This window comes from Passer montanus, unplaced genomic scaffold (assembly GCF_014805655.1).
Source record: "Passer montanus isolate IOZ18808 unplaced genomic scaffold, ASM1480565v1 scaffold1, whole genome shotgun sequence".
Taxonomy (NCBI): Eukaryota; Metazoa; Chordata; class Aves; order Passeriformes; family Passeridae; genus Passer; species Passer montanus.
Window position 1 is genome coordinate 7,706,074 of NW_024356504.1, and position 18,140 is coordinate 7,724,213.

General features: G+C 36.3%; 1 protein-coding gene across 2 annotated transcripts in view; it reads left to right on the forward strand.

Moving 5' to 3' along the window:
• Nucleotides 1–18,140, forward strand: part of OLA1 (Obg like ATPase 1) — a 92,304-nt gene that overhangs the window by 46,801 nt on the left and 27,363 nt on the right. For both annotated transcript variants that reach the window (XM_039699176.1, XM_039699185.1), the window contains 2 exons: nt 7,299–7,379; nt 7,665–7,762. In XM_039699176.1, coding sequence (XP_039555110.1) covers nt 7,299–7,379; nt 7,665–7,762 — 179 coding nt within the window. The remainder of the gene's footprint in view (nt 1–7,298; nt 7,380–7,664; nt 7,763–18,140) is intronic.

An 18,140-nucleotide genomic window follows, 5' to 3' on the forward strand; every position in this document is an offset into this window, starting at 1 on the left:
TTATGAAAATAGCAGTTAGAGACTCCTTTTTATGTAATGGTACCAGAACCATCTAGTGCATATTCAACTTAAAAGAAAGGCATCAAGCTTAGTTTTGTTACTGTGATGGGCAATGACCTAATAATGGACATGTACACTCTGCCTGTGTTCATTGTATTTGTCAGCATATATGTACTATGAAGAGTAAAGCAAAATATTCCTAATGGTCGTTTAAGTGGCTTTAATCCCTTCCATTCTCCTCCCTTACATTTAATGTCTTGGTTCTGTCCTGAGAATATAGTAACTGTTTGAAAGTTGTTCTTTTGTTAATTGTTGTTAAAATCGCCAATACGGTATGGGAGATACTTCACATACAGCAAAGAGCTGGTAGATTCAGTTTGCTCTTACTACCAATATATACTGGATGAAAATCTTTCCTTCCTGCAATATTCTGATGAATGGGATGTGCCAAGCAGAATTTGCTGACCTCTTGCTGCAAGCACTTGCCAGAGTTCTCACGGATGGATGAACTCTTATTTCCTCTAACTGATGATGTCAGTTGGGAAGGTTCACCTTTCTTTCATTCCAAGTTGAAGATAAATACAGCGATGAATTGTATAAATTTTTTTGCCAGTTTCCTTGGTCTCCTTGTGTGAGGACAGAGTTTGGGAGGCCAGTTTGTTCCACAGGAGAGGGAAAGAAAGGAGCAGTGTACACATGCACTGTTGACATACTCTCTGCTGATGGCTTTTACAATTGCTAACTTAAATCATAGGGAATCGAGAAAATATTTATATTCTTAATGCATATAATTATGCCTAAAATCTTGAGTGGACCATTTACTGTGCTTAATGTGGTATTTAGCGGAAATTAAAGTTCATTCTGAAGAACATTTTGAATGTAGCATGGCAGATGTTTGTAAATTGATTGGTAGTAAAGCCTGACTTAAAAATACATAATGTGTAAACACACGTTTGGATTTTTTTGGTATTATTTTTTTGGTATTATTATTTAAGTGCTTAAATACTTCCTGTCAAGGCTGGTCTTGCCTGTGCGGATTTGACAAGTAGCTTAAAGTAATTAATTTTTTTAAATCATGCCTCTCTTGGTACGTCTAGATCCAAGTCGTTTTAAACTGCATGTGCATATGCCAAAATAACACTATATACAAATAACTGTATTCTGAAAAAGACACCTTTTTCATTCGGCTTAATTCACACAAATCTACAACAAATGCATTCACACATGGATTTATTTGAAAATTTTTGTGGATTGGCTAATGCAATAAGAAGAGTTTAGTGAAATTCTGCTAAAGATATTTCATTTTACTTCTCAGTGCAATTTCCCTCTTCTGAATTTCTGAACTGCTGGAAATAATCACTTGTAGATAGACTGCTTTCTTTATTCTTGCTTGCTTTTTTCTTTGAGAAGCGACATGTAACTGTGTTGTTTCATGTATAATGCTGTAGAGCCCACAAGGATGACCCACACAGGAGAATTTGGGGATTATTAACATGAATTACATTGCTTGGAATGCCTGTAGATGTTTTGAGTGAAAATGCTTGTTGTGGTTCCTAAACATTACTGGCATCTAGTTCTAAGTAAATCTTATATCACGTACAGCTTGTACCAGCTCTGTGAGAAAGTATTAAATAGAAGGAAGGGTAATACACTTGTCCTAAATCCATTACTTGTCCCATTGTATTTTTATTAAAGTCAGTGAGCAAGGGAATTGTAAGAGATTAGACATTGTTTTGTACCACAGAGGAGCTCATTGTCACTCCAGTTGGTGCAGTACTTGGCTTGTTCTCTTTCCTGCACCCAGCTGCTACAGCTTATTTAAGCACGTACCACAAGGAAAAAACATGATCTAGCCTTTTCTTTAAACTGCAAAATTTGTCTTAATTGTCCTTTAAAATACCATTGTTTTTAAACAGTGTTTTTAGAATAAGTTCTTACCATGTCATTTCATCCTCAATCTTCTAAATTGCCACAAAACCTCCAAGAAGAGCAGACACCTGAGGCTGTGCTCAAAGAAGTGAAAAGATTTCCAAGGAAAGCCAAGGAAGACTATGGGCTCAGTGCACTCCATCCACCTTGTGTGTACTTGGTAAATTGTTCTTGGTGCAGCACAGTTAAACTAGCTATGAGTACCTCAAATAGCATTGTTCTCTATCTGTATCTGAAAAACCATTTTGAAATTTTGAAGGCCAGATGGAATAATAATTATCCAGTTTGATCCCTTGCATATCCCAACTTAATTCTTACAACTGTGGTTAAAATGAAATGTATCTCTCACAGGAAAAATTAACCTTTATTGAAATATTTTCTGGCTAGAGTTAAATTACTTTACCTTGTATTAGCTATGCCAGTAATTAATTATCTTTATTGTTTAGAAATAAGACACAGTTTTAGTCTGTATTTGTCAAGCTTTAGCAGTCATTTGATTTCTCTGTGCTAGTGTGAAAAATGCTGTATATGTGAGATTTTTGGTATATATATGTGTATATAAATAATGCAATAAGAATAAAAACATAGATGTTAAGAGCACCAAATCTTCATACATAAGCACTTTCTCAAAACCTCTGGTTTTTTTCCAGTTTTTCATTATTTCAGCAGAGATAAGTGTAAAATGATTCCCATTGGACACTAGGCTATTTATATACTCCAGGATTGCATTAGTCTTCTAGTTACAGTGCAGTTCATTTGCTTGTGACCCTCCAGGCTTCTCAGTCACTCTTGCAAGAGGGAAGTGCTGTGTTGGTAAATACTGTATCCACCCTCCCTTTGCCCCTGCCCAGCAGTGCATGAACTTCAGGGTTTCATATTCAAAAGCATGGTTTGCTTTCACTAGAGCTGTGGGGCAGTTCTGGTCCCTACACAGGTTCCCATTGTTGGTAAGTTACTGTTCTCAGGATGTATGTGTCATTAACGTGGCCTTTTTTGGCTGCTGAAAAATGGTAACCAGTGAAAGGCAAAGAGTTTGTTTGGGATGCTATCAGAAGCACACATTGGGGTTTTTATTTACAGTTGTATTCTGAGACCTACTGGGTAAGTGGTGTTGACTCCATTTAGTATATGCAGTGATTTATTAGAGAAATATCTTCTGCCACTGAGCCAGATTCTTTAGGGAAGTCAGAATATGTTATTCATACACTACCACCTACATTACTGATGTGCAATGGTGTTGGACTTTGAAATGAAGTGAGAGGAGCTAAGAGCTACAGATAATGTTTTAGGTACTCCTTGTAGCTTTTCCTAGCAGCAGAGAAGTGTAAATTATAGAATTTTAGACAATTGAAACATTTTAATAAAATGTATCTGAGTGTTTTTGAGGCTTTTACAGGGAGATGGTAAATTTTTACATCTCGGATGTTTTGAAGGGAATGAATAAGGTGCTGAAAAACACCCCATATGTCCCTTGCTGGGGGCAAAAACCTTACTGTACTCACAGTTACTCTGTAGCAGTGCAGACTTTTGCACTGCCTGCAGGATCACAGGGAATTCACTTGCACTTTGAAGTGTGAAGTGATAATCCTCACAACTGCTTATTTCTTTATTAAATTTGCGGAAGTTAATTACATGCCCTGGTAATTTACAACAAAAAAATCACAATTCTCTGATGCCAAGTAGGCAAGTGAGTATTCCAAGCTTCACTTTAGTCCCTCATGCTGTAAGAAGAATTTGGCATTGGCACACATTATTACTATCATTCATCCAGAAAGTCTATTAATGTATGCACATTTTTCTGCACAGTAGTGTTTCATGAGTAGGTCTTGGTAAATCTGCTATATGCAATTTACATGTATTTCGTTGTTTTATACTGCTGGACTTACTGTTAATGTCCTGCTTAGCATTTGTGGGTTGAGTACTCGTGGTCTTTGGAAAATGAGTGCAGGACATAAATAAAATCACTGTATTTCATATGGCTAAATATATGGAGTATTCGTAAGTGCTAAACATATTGCCATGCATATAGTCAGAAATTAACTGACTTTACAAACAGTGATATTTGATATTCATTAAGTTTGCTGTATTTCATGTGCCTTGACAACTGTAAGGAGATTGGAATTTGGAGGGATTTTTAGTGGCTTTCTGAATGGCTCTTGTTATAATGTTGGTAGGTGGAAAACAAGAGTACTGCCCTCATCAAAGAAGGAAAAGTGGATCATTCTGCTGGTGACAGATTGACCTCAAAGTGTACAGTTGGGGATGCCAGATCTGATAAAGCAAAGTGGATCATTGCTCTATATTCTGTTATTAAGCATCTCAAAATTAACTTGAGTAGTGATTAAATGTGTTTAAATGACTAGTACAGTGATAGAGAAAATAAAAAGTTCAGGTTTTACTCTTTCACCAGTCCTAAATAGAACCAAATAATTTAAAATGGTGCTGCATGAGAAATAATTCCTTAACAAAACTTTGTTAAATACAGATGACAATATGAAGAAAGGCACATATTTCCATGTATTTCTTTTTTAACTCAGCTGCCCCAATACTCTCAACAAATGTACAAATAGCACATTTTTTGTTAAGTCTCATTTCATTGGAACACCACCACTGATGCAGGGGAATCTTAAGCTGACCATTTTTAAGTTTCTGGGCTCTCTACTTACATTCTGTATGGTGTGACTGCTGCCCATGTAGTCCCCTCAGAGAACAACTTTGTGTTCTTTGTGTCTCACTGCTTCATCCAAAAATGCTGCATTTGCTTACGTTTCCATCTTTTACCTACAGAAAGTTTTCCAATACTTTGCCAGCCTCCCTTTAAAACCAAAATAAAATTGCAAGTAGGTGGTTCTTAGTTGTCCCCAGCATACTCAGCTGTAGATCTGCCTTACCTGTGGAAATTGTCCAGGTAATCTCTCCTTTAGAACAACAGTTGCAAACAGCTTTAAGTCAGGTGCATAAATGGGAAATTAGTAAAATTAGGTTAGTGCCAAAATGGATTTAGACTGTGTGTCACTGTAAGTAGTAAATGAATGTGGAGGAGAGGTTTTGATTGGCAGCTCTATGCTTAGACAGGCTTTAGAAAGGCCAAACTTCATTTGCTGTGTTGATGCTTGAAATTTTGTGGTGGTTCCGTGTAATGTAGTTCCCCTTACAGTGTGATTACAGAACATTTAATTTCTGCTTAAGCAGAAACTTAAAAGTTTGGCTCCAGTGACTTTTGCTATAGTGGTTTTTTTGCTGTCAGTTTTTTATTGACTCCAATTTATATGTGGCAATGCGTTGCTATTGTGGGAGAAGCTGTAATGCTGAAAGTCATGTGGTAGGTGCCTACAGAACTAGTTTAAAACCCAAAATAGTGTGTAACCAGAATTCCTTCACTGCTGAACAGGAATCTTCGTGGTTGTGTCCATTTTTATATATATCTATTTAAAGAGAAGCTGAGGATAAATATCTTAAAAGTACTTACTGGTAGAATGGCTTCCCTTATCTTATTTATACAGATTAATTAAAAAATAAAAAGCACATAGGGTTAAAGGTAAGATGGTGCCAGTGTTTTCTTCTTTATGTGTAATCTTGTTGCATGTCTCTACATAAGCTGTTCTGGCCACTCATCATAGTAACCAGCTGGGCCATTTCACCTGCTGGAGCCATTAAAGAGGACTCTCTCCCCCTAGATTAATCCCCTCCGACATTAGTTTTTTGCTCTGACAACTGGAGCAGGCATTCAGAATTTGCAGGTGGCCAGTGTGACGCACATAATTGCCTACAATTTTAGGCAATGAATAAAAATGGTCTACATTACTTGTCAAAGGTTGTATATGCAGTGCCAAGTGAGATCTATGGGAAGCCTTTTAGGGTTTAAAGAACAGTTAATAGCAAAGCTGCACAGTGCTTTTTTAATCATAATGCATTTGTAATATAGCACTTTGATCTTCTCCTTGTAGGAAATGGTGTTATATTAGCCACTTTTAAACATTTATGAGTGAAATTCAGTTATAGGAGAGTAAAAGTGATTATTCTTAGGCAGAACATGTTAGATTTCATTAAAAGTTTTAGCTTGCCCCTTCCTTGTTAAAATCTGTGGGGAGTCCTGTTCCTGGAGGGTTTCAAATCAGGATCTGAAGATTTAGAAGAGCTTTTTTTTTTTTTCCCCTCCACTAAAGCTACTGCAAGACTAGAAAAGACGGTAGTAAATACTGATGTTATTTGTGGCTGTTTATAAATGTACTTCAACTGCATAGCATTAAGTGCAAAAAATGTTGCGTGCTCAACAGTTCAGGGAATGTTTCCTTGTATTTTAAAGATCCTAATGGTCAGTTGCATCAATTTCAACTTAAAAAAATGCATTATTTAAAGCATGATCATAAATTATCTACAACAAAAAATAGGCGACTCTAAAATGTACTACTCCTAGAAGAGCAGAGTTTGACCTTTCAGACCCAAGAGCCTTTTATTAACACCTGCCTGTAAGGAAAACCGTGCCACACGCAGCTTTCGGATTCACGACCACAAAACTGATGAGGAAAGGCTTGAAGGGTTCAGTTTGTGTCACTTGCTGTTTGCCGTTTCCATTTCACAGATGATTAATCTTTCTGTGAAGAAAGGCCAGAGAAACAAAGCACATTGGGCTCTTCCTGCAGTTACTCCTTCTGAATGCACACTAGCTTGCTAACTAAAAGGCCTTTAGATTTCCTGCCGAGAGAGATGTTCTGAAAGTGAATGCAGCTGGTTGGAGGTCACCAGTGCAAGGCTCTTGCCATTGTGTAATGGAGGCTTTGGCAGGTTTCATTTTGGGGGGGGAGGGAGAAGGTGTTGGCGAAAAATTAATGCGGAATAAAAAGGGCTTTGGCCGTTTGAATTAATTTCTTGAGGGTGGATCATCAATAATAGGCTCCATTTCTTTTGCTCACAATTTAAAAAAAAAAAAATTTGCTGTGTTTTGTCCCACCCATTCCCTTTTCTTAATGGCATGTTTATATTGTACGTGGTCTCTCCCGCTGGATGCTGAAATGTTGCGTCTTACTGAGTTCGAAAAGCAATCTAAAATGTACTGATTTTTACATATATTTTATGAGCTCTGCTGATGTTCTTGGTGACAAGAGATGATACTTGAGTCTTGTGTATTTAACTTTCTAATTGTGGGATTTGGATGACTTTAATAATCCATATTGCTCTTGAGCGACTTTTAAAGCAGCAATTTCTGTTTTTCTGGGAGAGTAAAAATTTGTTTATAAAAGGTATTATCTAATTTTTCATTTGTGTGTATGTTTTGAATCTCAATGGATACACGCCTTGTTTATGGAAGAGAATAGTCTTGATATCCAGCTGAGTTTTTGACTTTGGGTTTTTTTTTTGATCTTGCGTAGGACGTAATGTGCAAAATCAAGACATGGGTAATAGATGAAAAGAAAGCTGTCCGCTTCTATCATGATTGGAATGACAAAGAGGTAGGCTATAAATATTACTCCATGAATTGACTTCTAATTTTGCTACCTGTTACTGGTTCTTTTTAAAGTTGTTGGTTTTGGGTTTTGTTTTTTTTTTTTTAGATTTCATATTCATAGTGTATTGAACGCTGAATTTATTAGCTGAATCTATACTTATCTGTGATTTATGTATTACCCTTGAATTCTGTAGCATTCTCAGACATGCCATGAAGAAAATGATCATAAAATTATTTTAAGTTGATATAAACTGTTTTTTAAATTATCCCCCTCTATTCTCACTTTCAGATTGATGTTTTGAACAAACATTTGTTTTTTACTTCAAAACCGATGATCTACTTGGTTAATCTGTCTGAAAAAGACTACATCAGAAAGAAAAACAAGTGGTGAGTGTGTACAGGTTAAATGTCTAAATTTATATTTCTGTTTCACATTTTTCAATGGTCAGTAATTCCTTGCACATTAAGATCACCAAGGATATTAGTTAAAATAGCTATATGAACTAATCTTGCACTTCTGTTACTTGTTATGCTCCCACTGACATGCTGCTTGAGTACAATGCATATGGTGAAACCTTGACAGAAACTGCAGAAAAGAATATGCTTTCCATCCTTACGATTTAACATGAAGCCATTAACTTTGAAGAAAATAGATTGGATTTAGAAGTACTAATTTAAATAAGCATGTGGCTTTATCATGTTCTGTAATGCTGGTTGTCTGAACAGCATCTTTTTCATTCCAAAGGAGTGAATTGAGTGCCAGAAGACTAAAGCTGTGTGAGTTGCACAGAAGTATTTCAAACAAAATTGCACATTTTAACGTTACTCTGCTGTTTGTAGTTGGTTGCCTGGCTTTCTTGCCACTTCTTGTGCCTTGCTTGTGGTTTACAGGCCTCTTTTGGTGGGCTTTTATGCCATTAATAGCTCGGGTTTTAGTCAGGTATTTCCAGCATCAGTGTTGTGACTCAGGTCCATAATGTTTACAAAATCAATCTATCAGACGTTCAGTGAACTGGATGAAGATCCAATCCTAACATGGCAGACATAAGGTGGGAATCCACTTTTGAGAAGTACAGCATTTAGCATGTCATTGGAAGCTCTAGATGGCATAAATATTGCTCTGTGGAGGAGGGGACAGATTGGGTAGTTAACATATGATGAAGGAAAATCTATGGGAGTGTGTTTAGTTTTAAAAAACCCAACCAAACAGCAAATATTTTCTTACAATTTAGAATTTTAAACGCTGTACTTGTGAGATACTTTGAAGATGTGTAAATGTATGTTTGTGAACAGATATATGCATGTAACTCATCCAAACAAATCAAAAGTATCTAAAGCGGAATATCTGAATTCTCCTAAAGTACACCCTCTGTTTCTCCCTGTACTTCATTAAGTACTTAGATGCACATGGTTTCAATTTTCCATTAAAAATTCTCATTTCCATATGATATCAAAGAGTGAGAAGGCTTTAAACTGAAAAATAAACATTCATAGACTGGAAGCCAAAACAATAATTAATGTCAGATGGTTAACTCCAATAAATCATTAGAATAAATTCTGTGAAATTACTGCAACTAAAACTGTCCTTTTGATACTCCAAGACATTTTGTGTTGGTACTAAAGAACAAAATTTAACGTATTTTAGTAGCAAACCCTCTCAGTCCGAAATACAGACTTCAGAATAGACTTCACAAGCAATATAATAATGCAAGCTCTTCATATTTGGCCAAATTTTATAATTTTAAATTGATTTTTTCCTCTAAATATTTTTGGGCAGGACTATTTAAATATAAGAAGGAAGTATTTAAGATCAGGGTAGTTGTATTTGCTCTGTTGTTGTAAGGTGATACTTATCTCCAAGTAAAAATGCTATGGTTTCTTAAGGCTTGCTGTAACAGTACAGATGTGGAAGTTTCTGTGGAAATGGATGAGTCAGTTTCCATGTCCCAAAAAGGATCCTCACACCTGTATTTGGATGATTACAGGTAGAGCTCCCTGGCTCTAATTGTACAGTAAATACCATTTCCCAGACCCTAATGGTAGCCAGACTACTTAGGCGACGCCAGTCTGTGATTTAGCTGTCGCCAGCCACCCCATGTTTTTTGTGAGACTACTTGTGATGATGACATAGTTAAACCCAATTGAAAGCAAATCTTTAGATAAATTGCAATTTTTAATTTGTAAAAAATCAGATGTTTGAGTTGCGGAGTCATATAATGAAACAGTTTAACTGTTTCTATTACAATTAGTGATTTAGTTTTTAAAAAGTATACCCAGATCTCATGGATGTGAGTGTAATTGTAGCTGAAAGATCAAAGCCTGGGTATCTGAGTGATGTTCCAGAAGAGAATTTACCACATAGCCATTTTCAGTACAGTTTCTGCCTCCTGCTGTTCCTATTTTCCCTCAAGCTAGCCATTGACTACCCCCTGTGCATCCCTGCTCGTAAAAAATGATTGAGGAAGTATTTGTCATGTATTTATGAGTGGGAAACATTGTGTGATAGGGAAAGGCATCTACTAGAACCAGAAAGATTGCCATTTCCTTTCCTTCAGCTACTCTGCCCCAGCCTTAAATCCTCTGTTTATGCAACATAGCTTTTATATTTAAGAGCAGAATAAATGTTTTCTATGAAGGATGCTAACGGTAGGCTTCTGTCATTTATGTGGTGCAAGCAGATGTAAATGATTAGAATATATTTTACTGTTAGATGCCACTTTGTGATTTTTGTTATTATTTTGAGGGGTAGGTATTCATATGTGAAATACAAGCCACATTCTTCTTGTAGTCATTCTTCTCAAAAAAGTTTATTTCTGAGCTTAATTCATAATATAACAAAATTAAGGTTAATGCAGGAAATGCTCAGCCATAAAATGTTTTCATCAGACTTTTGCAACTGTAAAAGTGTTTAAAACAGCAAAGGAGAGGCAAGGCTTTTAAATTTTGTGTGGAGAGGAAAACTGAAATTGTCTTAGTTTTACTCGGACACTCTTTCAGAACTAATTAACATTTTAATTGTTACTTAAAACACACTTACATTTAGGTGCCAATGTGTCATTTTTCAATCCAAGGAAAGATTAAAACACTGTGGAAGATAAGACTATTGTGTGTTTGAGTAGGTGTATTGACCTTTTGAAAGATGTAAAAACTGGAATGGCTCCAAGCAGTTACTTGCTGGTTTTAACAATGTTGAATTAGTCATTCAGTTGATTTATGATTAAGACCTAGCCCCTGAAGAGAAGCTGACATGGCAGCTGTGTTAGTCGCACTCGTGTTATGATCAGATGACAGTAATCTTGATGTTTATGGGGGAATCCACTGAAACCATTCCTAATATGTACTGCTGTGCTCTAAATGAATATTTTAACTCTTCTTTTAATAATTCCTAATTTTTTTAAAATCTAGATCTAGTGCCTTAACGATGGTATACTGTATTTGAGTTTAACCATGAAAATATTCAAAGTAGTAATAATTATAATTATCAGTTAAAACTGCATTCTGAGTCCCAGGATGTCACATAAATCCAGGATATCTGATTTATGAGCCCTTCATCTAATTTAAGCTTTGCATTTTAGTCTTGCTATAGAGCATGCATCTAGTGGCTCATAGAATAGATTCCAGTTATGAAATATATTGAGCTAAATAATGAGTGAATGTAGTGCACCATGCTTAGCATCATGCTGGTTTGGTATTTTGGACTTAATTGCAGCATGCACCAGAAATACTTATGTGTTTATATGTTAGAGCTGCATAACTGATCTATTGACTCAATTTCTCTGGTCCAATAAAGTGAATTTCATCCTATGCCTAGACTGGAATTCAAAAAGCCACTTATGCTGCTAAAGATTTTCTAGTATCTCTAGCATTGTAACTAAATTGTCTGAGACTTAATAATGGATTTCTGAGCATTGTTTTCTCTAGTATAACTCAGAATTGTTGACTATCCAAATGTATGTTGACATTATTTTAAGGGATTATTTCTCAAAGTATTGTGGAAGGCATTCTGTTAAAAGTGTTGATCAGTGTTAATAGATTAGGGAACTTAGTATTTTGCTCCTGTGTATTTTAAAAAGTGACATATATGTAATAATAAATAAAATTTTACCCATTAATTTTCATAGCATTTTCAGTGTTCTTAAGCTAGAAGAGATATAATTGGGTCAGATGAAAGGTCCATCTTTTCTGGTATCATGTTTCTGACAGGCCACTAACAGATGTCCAGGGAAGATTATAGGAACAGATTAAGCAAACAGACTATATGCATCCAGCTTCTTGCAATCTGTTATTGTAGAACTGACTAAGCCAGATATGATATACTTGTGCTTAATACTTTTTGACTGATTTTTATTCTATAAATTACCCATTCCCCTTTTGAACTCAAGTATACTTTTTGGTATCCCAATATCCTGAAGCAGGGACTTCCACAGCTTAACTATGTGCTATATGTAGAAGTACTTCCTTATGCTTGTTTTGGATCTGCCACATCATAATTTCATTTGATGCTCCTTAGATCTTGTATTATGAGAGTGAATAATCCTTTTCTATTCATCTTTTTCATATTGCTTCAGATGTTCCAAATATTTAAAAAAAATTGAGGGGGTAGGGAAATCTGACATGAAGAAAGAAATATCCAGGGTCAAGTAAAAGGAACACTCCATAGGTTTGAGTATGAATTAATCTGTTTCACTCAGTCTTTCACTTTTAAACTAGCTAGGAAACAAAGTTATAAAAGGAATTATTACCATTTATGGTAACAAATGGAGCCTTGGAGTTCTTGGTTGTATTTCTGCAGGTATGGGTGTTGCCTTCAAGGCAGTGGCATTTTATTCCGATAAATATATTTGAGAAATCATTTAAAGGAATTTTAAAATCATAACTTGTAATGCCAAGGTGGTGTTGAGATGTTTTCTTGACTTAGCTGCTTAATGATTTTAAGGTGGTTTTCTCTGCTGACAAATTTGGAAAATAATATTTTAAAAAATATATTACATAAATATATTTTTCCTGCCTTACAACTGAAATGCTTTAAAAGAATATTAGGAGATGATTTATGTTATCTGCATAAAAGGAATTATTTATTACCATTTATGGTAACAAATGGAGCCTTGGAGTTCTTGGTTGTATTTCTGCAGGTATGGGTGTTGCCTTCAAGGCAGTGGCATTTTATTCCGATAAATATATTTGAGAAATCATTTAAAGGAATTTTAAAATCATAACTTGTAATGCCAAGGTGGTGTTGAGATGTTTTCTTGACTTAGCTGCTTAATGATTTTAAGGTGGTTTTCTCTGCTGACAAATTTGGAAAATAATATTTTAAAAAATATATTACATAAATATATTTTTCCTGCCTTACAACTGAAATGCTTTAAAAGAATATTAGGAGATGATTTATGTTATCTGGGTATAAGTAAAGTTTTGCACACACAAGTTGAGAAGTCAGATATTCAGAATTAATCAGATCCAGAAGTTAGGCATCCTTTGCTACATCTTTATTGCCTGACTGAGAGTATCTTCCAGCTCAGGCAGTTGAAACTAGGGAATTGTGTATGTTTTTCATGGAGCATCTACCTAGTATAGTAAGGGATAGTGCACGTTATTTGCTTAACAAACTGTTATTCTTTATTGTTTCTTATGCAAATGAATTAATGAATACAAATTAATTAGTCATCCATCAACCAAATGGCAGTCTGTTTTCTTTCCAGCACCATGTCCTGACATTGCCAATTGACTTCTTGTAGTCTTCTGTTTTACTGATTCCAGTGACTTCATTTAGTAGTTCTGTTTATCCCATACTTTTTGCCCCACTGTTTTCTTAGCAGGTATGTTCTCCATGGGTCTTTGCCAGATTCTCTCTGCTTTGATTTCGTCCCATTCTTGCTGGCTTAATTCCAGTCCAGTCCTTTGGCCTGGATGATTTCTTTCAGCAGACTTCCTGCTTTGCTTTGCTTTCTTTTGCCTGCCCCTCTGGAGTCCCCTGTCTGTTTGAATGGGAATGCATATTGTTTGGGTAATAGCAGGTGTTGGGAACATGTCTTTAAGCATGGAAAGATGGGTCCCATTTTCAGCTTCAGTATTTAACCTTGCTCCAGATGCAAAAGCACCTTCCTGGAGTCTAACTTCACTCACGTTCACCTTCTGCCCAGATGTGATGGTTTGTCTCTGATAGCAAGTTTGCTCTGTGCCAAATGTCTTGGTTCCTACGTATTAGGACAGTAAAATTTTTTAAGTAAGTTGTTTCTCTAAGATTTAAAAATGGGCAGTTTTATGTTGATGCTTTTTTCAAAAATTCTGGTCCACCTGATTACAACATGGCACTGCTAAATAGCTAAAGTGTAGGTTGCAAAATCAGGAAATAAAACTTCAGTGGTTTACTTAGAATGTGTTGACTCTTGAGCTAGTAAAGAGAGGAGTGGTCATAGTAGAGGGAAACCTGGATTTAGGGAAGACCTGTCCTGGGCAGATACAGGTACCATCACACTATGCTTAGAACCCATCAAAGGCTACAGATGTAGAGAGACTGGTGAGCAGGGAAATGAAGAACAGTCTCTCCAGCGTTCTGAGTGACACGTGACAGCCCAGCATCCCAGAGCACCACAAGCAGCCCAGCCCAGCAGCCATGACCTGTAGGCACACAGTTTGTGGTGATTGGGAGTGGGGCTGTGGCCAAGCCTCAGCCCCAGTGGGCTGCAGCTGTTAGGTGAGCAGTATTGAAGGTAATGATGGGGCATGGAGTGCCAAGGGGCACTGACTGACCACCAAAGGGACACACAGGTGCAATGCATGAAGATAAGGATGTAAAAGGTTTGCTGAAGGATGAGAAGGGCAGATGCTGGCAGCCTTCTGAAGTGATAGGATGTTACTCTGTAAGGGCAGACACCTGATGCTTTCTGCTGAGGTATGGTGTTACTCTGTGTGAGCAAATGCTTAAAGCCTTCTGAAATGGTGTGGTGATATCTGTGTGTCATGGCCATCTCAGCTGCAGCTTGTGCTGTGACATTTGCTGTGGCAATGACCCAGCAGACTTCTGGTACTCAGAGAGCATCGATGTCAGCTACAAGCAGCTTCTCAACTTCATTGCTGTGTGTATGATCCCTGTCCTGTCAGCTGCATGTCATCCAGACCTCCCTTTGAACAGTCCGGCATTGCTTCCCATCTTCTCTTCCTTTTCTTCTTCCCTGTGCAGATGCTCTTCTCAGTGTTTTTAATATTTTTGTTTGGCCATCATCACTGTAGTTTCTGCTCTGTTTATATCCAGTTCTATGGGTTCAGTTGTAATATTGAATGACTGCAGCTGTGGGTGTTTGAATGCCCTGCCAGTTTTATAGTTGGCTTGTGTAGTTTTATGAATTGTTATCTGCTAATGATGCTTCTTCTAATCTGCCATGGCAGTTGAGGAATCAAGTAATTTGTATGATATTTTATTTAAACTCTTGGACTTTCATAGGCAAAAAGTAAAAATACTTACTTGCAACAAGCAAAAACTGCTTGAAAAGTTTCCAAACCTGTGCAGGGTAAGAAAGGGCTTCTTTATTAGTATATACTGTCTGAACACTTTAGAAGCTTTGTTTCTTCCTGGTCTTCACTGGAATTTTTGTCTCTTTAATAAACACATACTGTTTAAGATACAGAACACTAAGGGAGAGAATAATGTTGCACTAGATTCCAAATCAAATAATTACACAACTTGGATTAGTTCAGTTTTTAAAAACATGAGCAGCAGAGATAGGGACCTTCACAAAAAATGTTACGAGGTGACATTCCCAAAGACAGTAATGTAAATCTTGTTTATTGCAATGCGATGTTTCTGAATCTGGATTCATAACAAGGTACAAAAAGCTTTTTGAACTTAGGTCTTGTTTAAACCCAGAGAATGTTTAAATTGCTCAGAAGCAAACCTGAGATGCAGAGATGTCTTTTGAGTATGAATTTTGTTACTGTGTAGTGGATAGCTGTTCTTCCTTCTTCCCAGTATGCTGCGTAAAAAACTTCAGTTTTCTGCTGCTTACTTTCAGTTGTAGAGAAACTCGTGCTACATGCCTCATTTTCTCCACTATTTCCCTAAAAGTCTTGATACTGGTAAAATAATAGACATAATTTTTTGGGAAATGTTGTCTACTTTAAAATCAAGTTACCCAATGAAAATACCAATATTCTCTCATAATTGCAATTTTTTTTTCTGGAATGTTATCAGTGATTTATCTCCTGAACGATGTCTGCAAAGACACTGTATTCTGTCAGTCCTCTTTTTCAAAGGCCATCCAAAGGTGCTCAGTCATTTAAGTTTGTTGTAGGTAGCTGTGGTCCCTCACTGAACAATGCTGTCACTGTCTTAGCTGGCTAAGCAATGCTTTCCTCATATTTATGATAGGTTAAAGTATAGTTTTAACAATGTATAGTTTAATATAGGTTTGCTATGTTAGTTTTACTAACAACTTAAGGAGTTTGGGGATTTTCAGTAGCTTGATACTTTTTTAATACTCTTTAAGTGAGATTTTTAGCTTCAGAGTGTCTCAGCTTGCTTTTTAATGTCCTAAGGTTTTAGATTCAGACTAGCTTATATTTAGGAGAACAGACCTTTCTCTTTCATAATACTCCAAGGCAGTGATGTCCTGAACGCTGAAATGGAAAAAGTGAAGGAGAAGCTGTGCTTTACTTACTTGTCTTTGTTACAGAATGGAAGAAAGCCGGAAGGTAGGCAGCTTAAGAAACCAGCTTTCATATTGAGGACCAGATTCTGTCATTTACAGCATGTTTCAGGGTTGTTAGTCCTGAGCATCATCAACACAACCTCATCACCTTGGAAACCTTGGAGGCAAATAGGGTGCTAGCCACAATATCAGTGCTGTCATCTCACTGTTTGTATCATTATCTCAGATGCAGATTTCAAATCCTACTTTTAGTGATAAATACTTCAGTAGTGAATTTCACTCTTTCTTATTTTAGAATAAAGCAGTTTGACTGTGCATGTAAGGCTTAGATAGTCATGTCAAAATCTCTTCCACATTTGAAGATCCTGATGAGAAACACCATCAGTAATGGAAAAGTAGAGCAGACTTTGTTTCTTTTGGGTTGTTAAGTGTTAGAAGCACAGTCACCTTCACTGCACTGTGCACAGGTTTTACCCTAGAAAGTAGGATTGGGGGTTTTCTAATAGAGGGACGTTTGGTCTTGTTTTGCTTTACAAATAAACTAATAGAGATTTTTGCAAGAGATTGTTATTCTTGTTAACAGTCATTTATCCTTAAGTCACTGAATATTAAGTTACTTATTTCTTCTTCATATTAATTTATTAAGCCCCGTGCCTTTCATAATGAATGAACATTGTTAGCCTTTGTCAACTAGACAACATGGAAGTTGTGCATAGCCCTTAAAAAAAATAAATTTCTCTTTCAAATCAAGGGGAAAATAGGTACTATGAGGTTATGTCCCCATCTGTTGGGTCACTGTTCCTGTATCTGACATGGCATTTAAAAACCAGCAGTTGTTTTTGTGAGGGTCTGTTGAGAATCAGAACATGGAGAGGAGGCTGTGGTCTCACCTGGTGTGATGGGAATAGATCCTCCTCTGTGTGAGGATCTGATACTCCTCGCTGCCTTTAACTGGTGCGTTTTGAGAGGAAACACTCATGTTAGACACATCAACAGCTGTAATAACTGGCAGATAAGCTTTGATTTTAGAAATTTTTTAAAGCAAGAAGTGCTTTGATAATATTGTCCTTTGTTAAGAAAAAGTGAGACAATACACTAATATTGCTTAGTATTTTGGATTAGGAACTGCAATCAGTATTGCTGTAATACCACCTCTTGAACAATGTCCCAGCTGATAAGTATCTTTCTTTTCATTACTCAGTATTACAGTGTTTGATTTGCAGACAAGTACCTGTGTATCTGTCTAAAATTCTGCTTATTGAATTCATTTCTTGAAACATTTCATGCTATCACTTCCTACAGAATTGTATTAATATCTTTAAGTTCTCATAGTTGAAGCTAATTTTATTCCACCTACCATTATTTCTCTCATGCATGGTGTTTGAGATACCTGTAGGGTCTGGGAAAAAGACTCATCTTGAAATTGTTCTTTGTGGGTGGTCTGCAACATCTCCTTCTCTGGCGGGAATACATTCTGTAACATTGTTCTGTTTTCTATAAATAGGGACTGCATGGAAACATCAGGCAGTCAAGCATTTGTTATAAATGGAAAAATAATATTTGAGGAGGATGATTCTTTTATACAATTGGAAATGTAGGTTCTGTGGCTCTGGTACCCCTTAAGTTTCCTAAGTGACGTCTTTGTTTCACAATTGACAGACACATTTTTCATTGATGATTATTTTGAAAATCTTATGCATTTTTTAGAAAAGAGTTTTCCTTTTAATGTTATGGTTATTTACAGCTCATTCTTTTGTCTCAAGTATATGGAAATATGTTTTCATTTAACTGCTTGTTTTTCCCAAGAAACATATCTTACCTTCTAAAGTTTTGGCACAGTGTTTTATTTTCACAGCTAGAGTTTCTTCTAATCATTAATATGGATGACTGATGTTCAGATGCTGGTAGTCACTGGTCTTACAGTGGATGGAACCACGTATCCTTGTCTGAAAACAAGGAATAGATGCATGTTCATGTTTAAATTTGGGAGGAAAGTTTGTACGTTTTATATGTTTAATTGAAGAACTGTGAGATGAGGCATTGAGTATGAGTATCATATTATCCTTTATTACCAATGCTTGAGCTTAATTGTTGTTAATTTTAAGAGAAGTTGATTA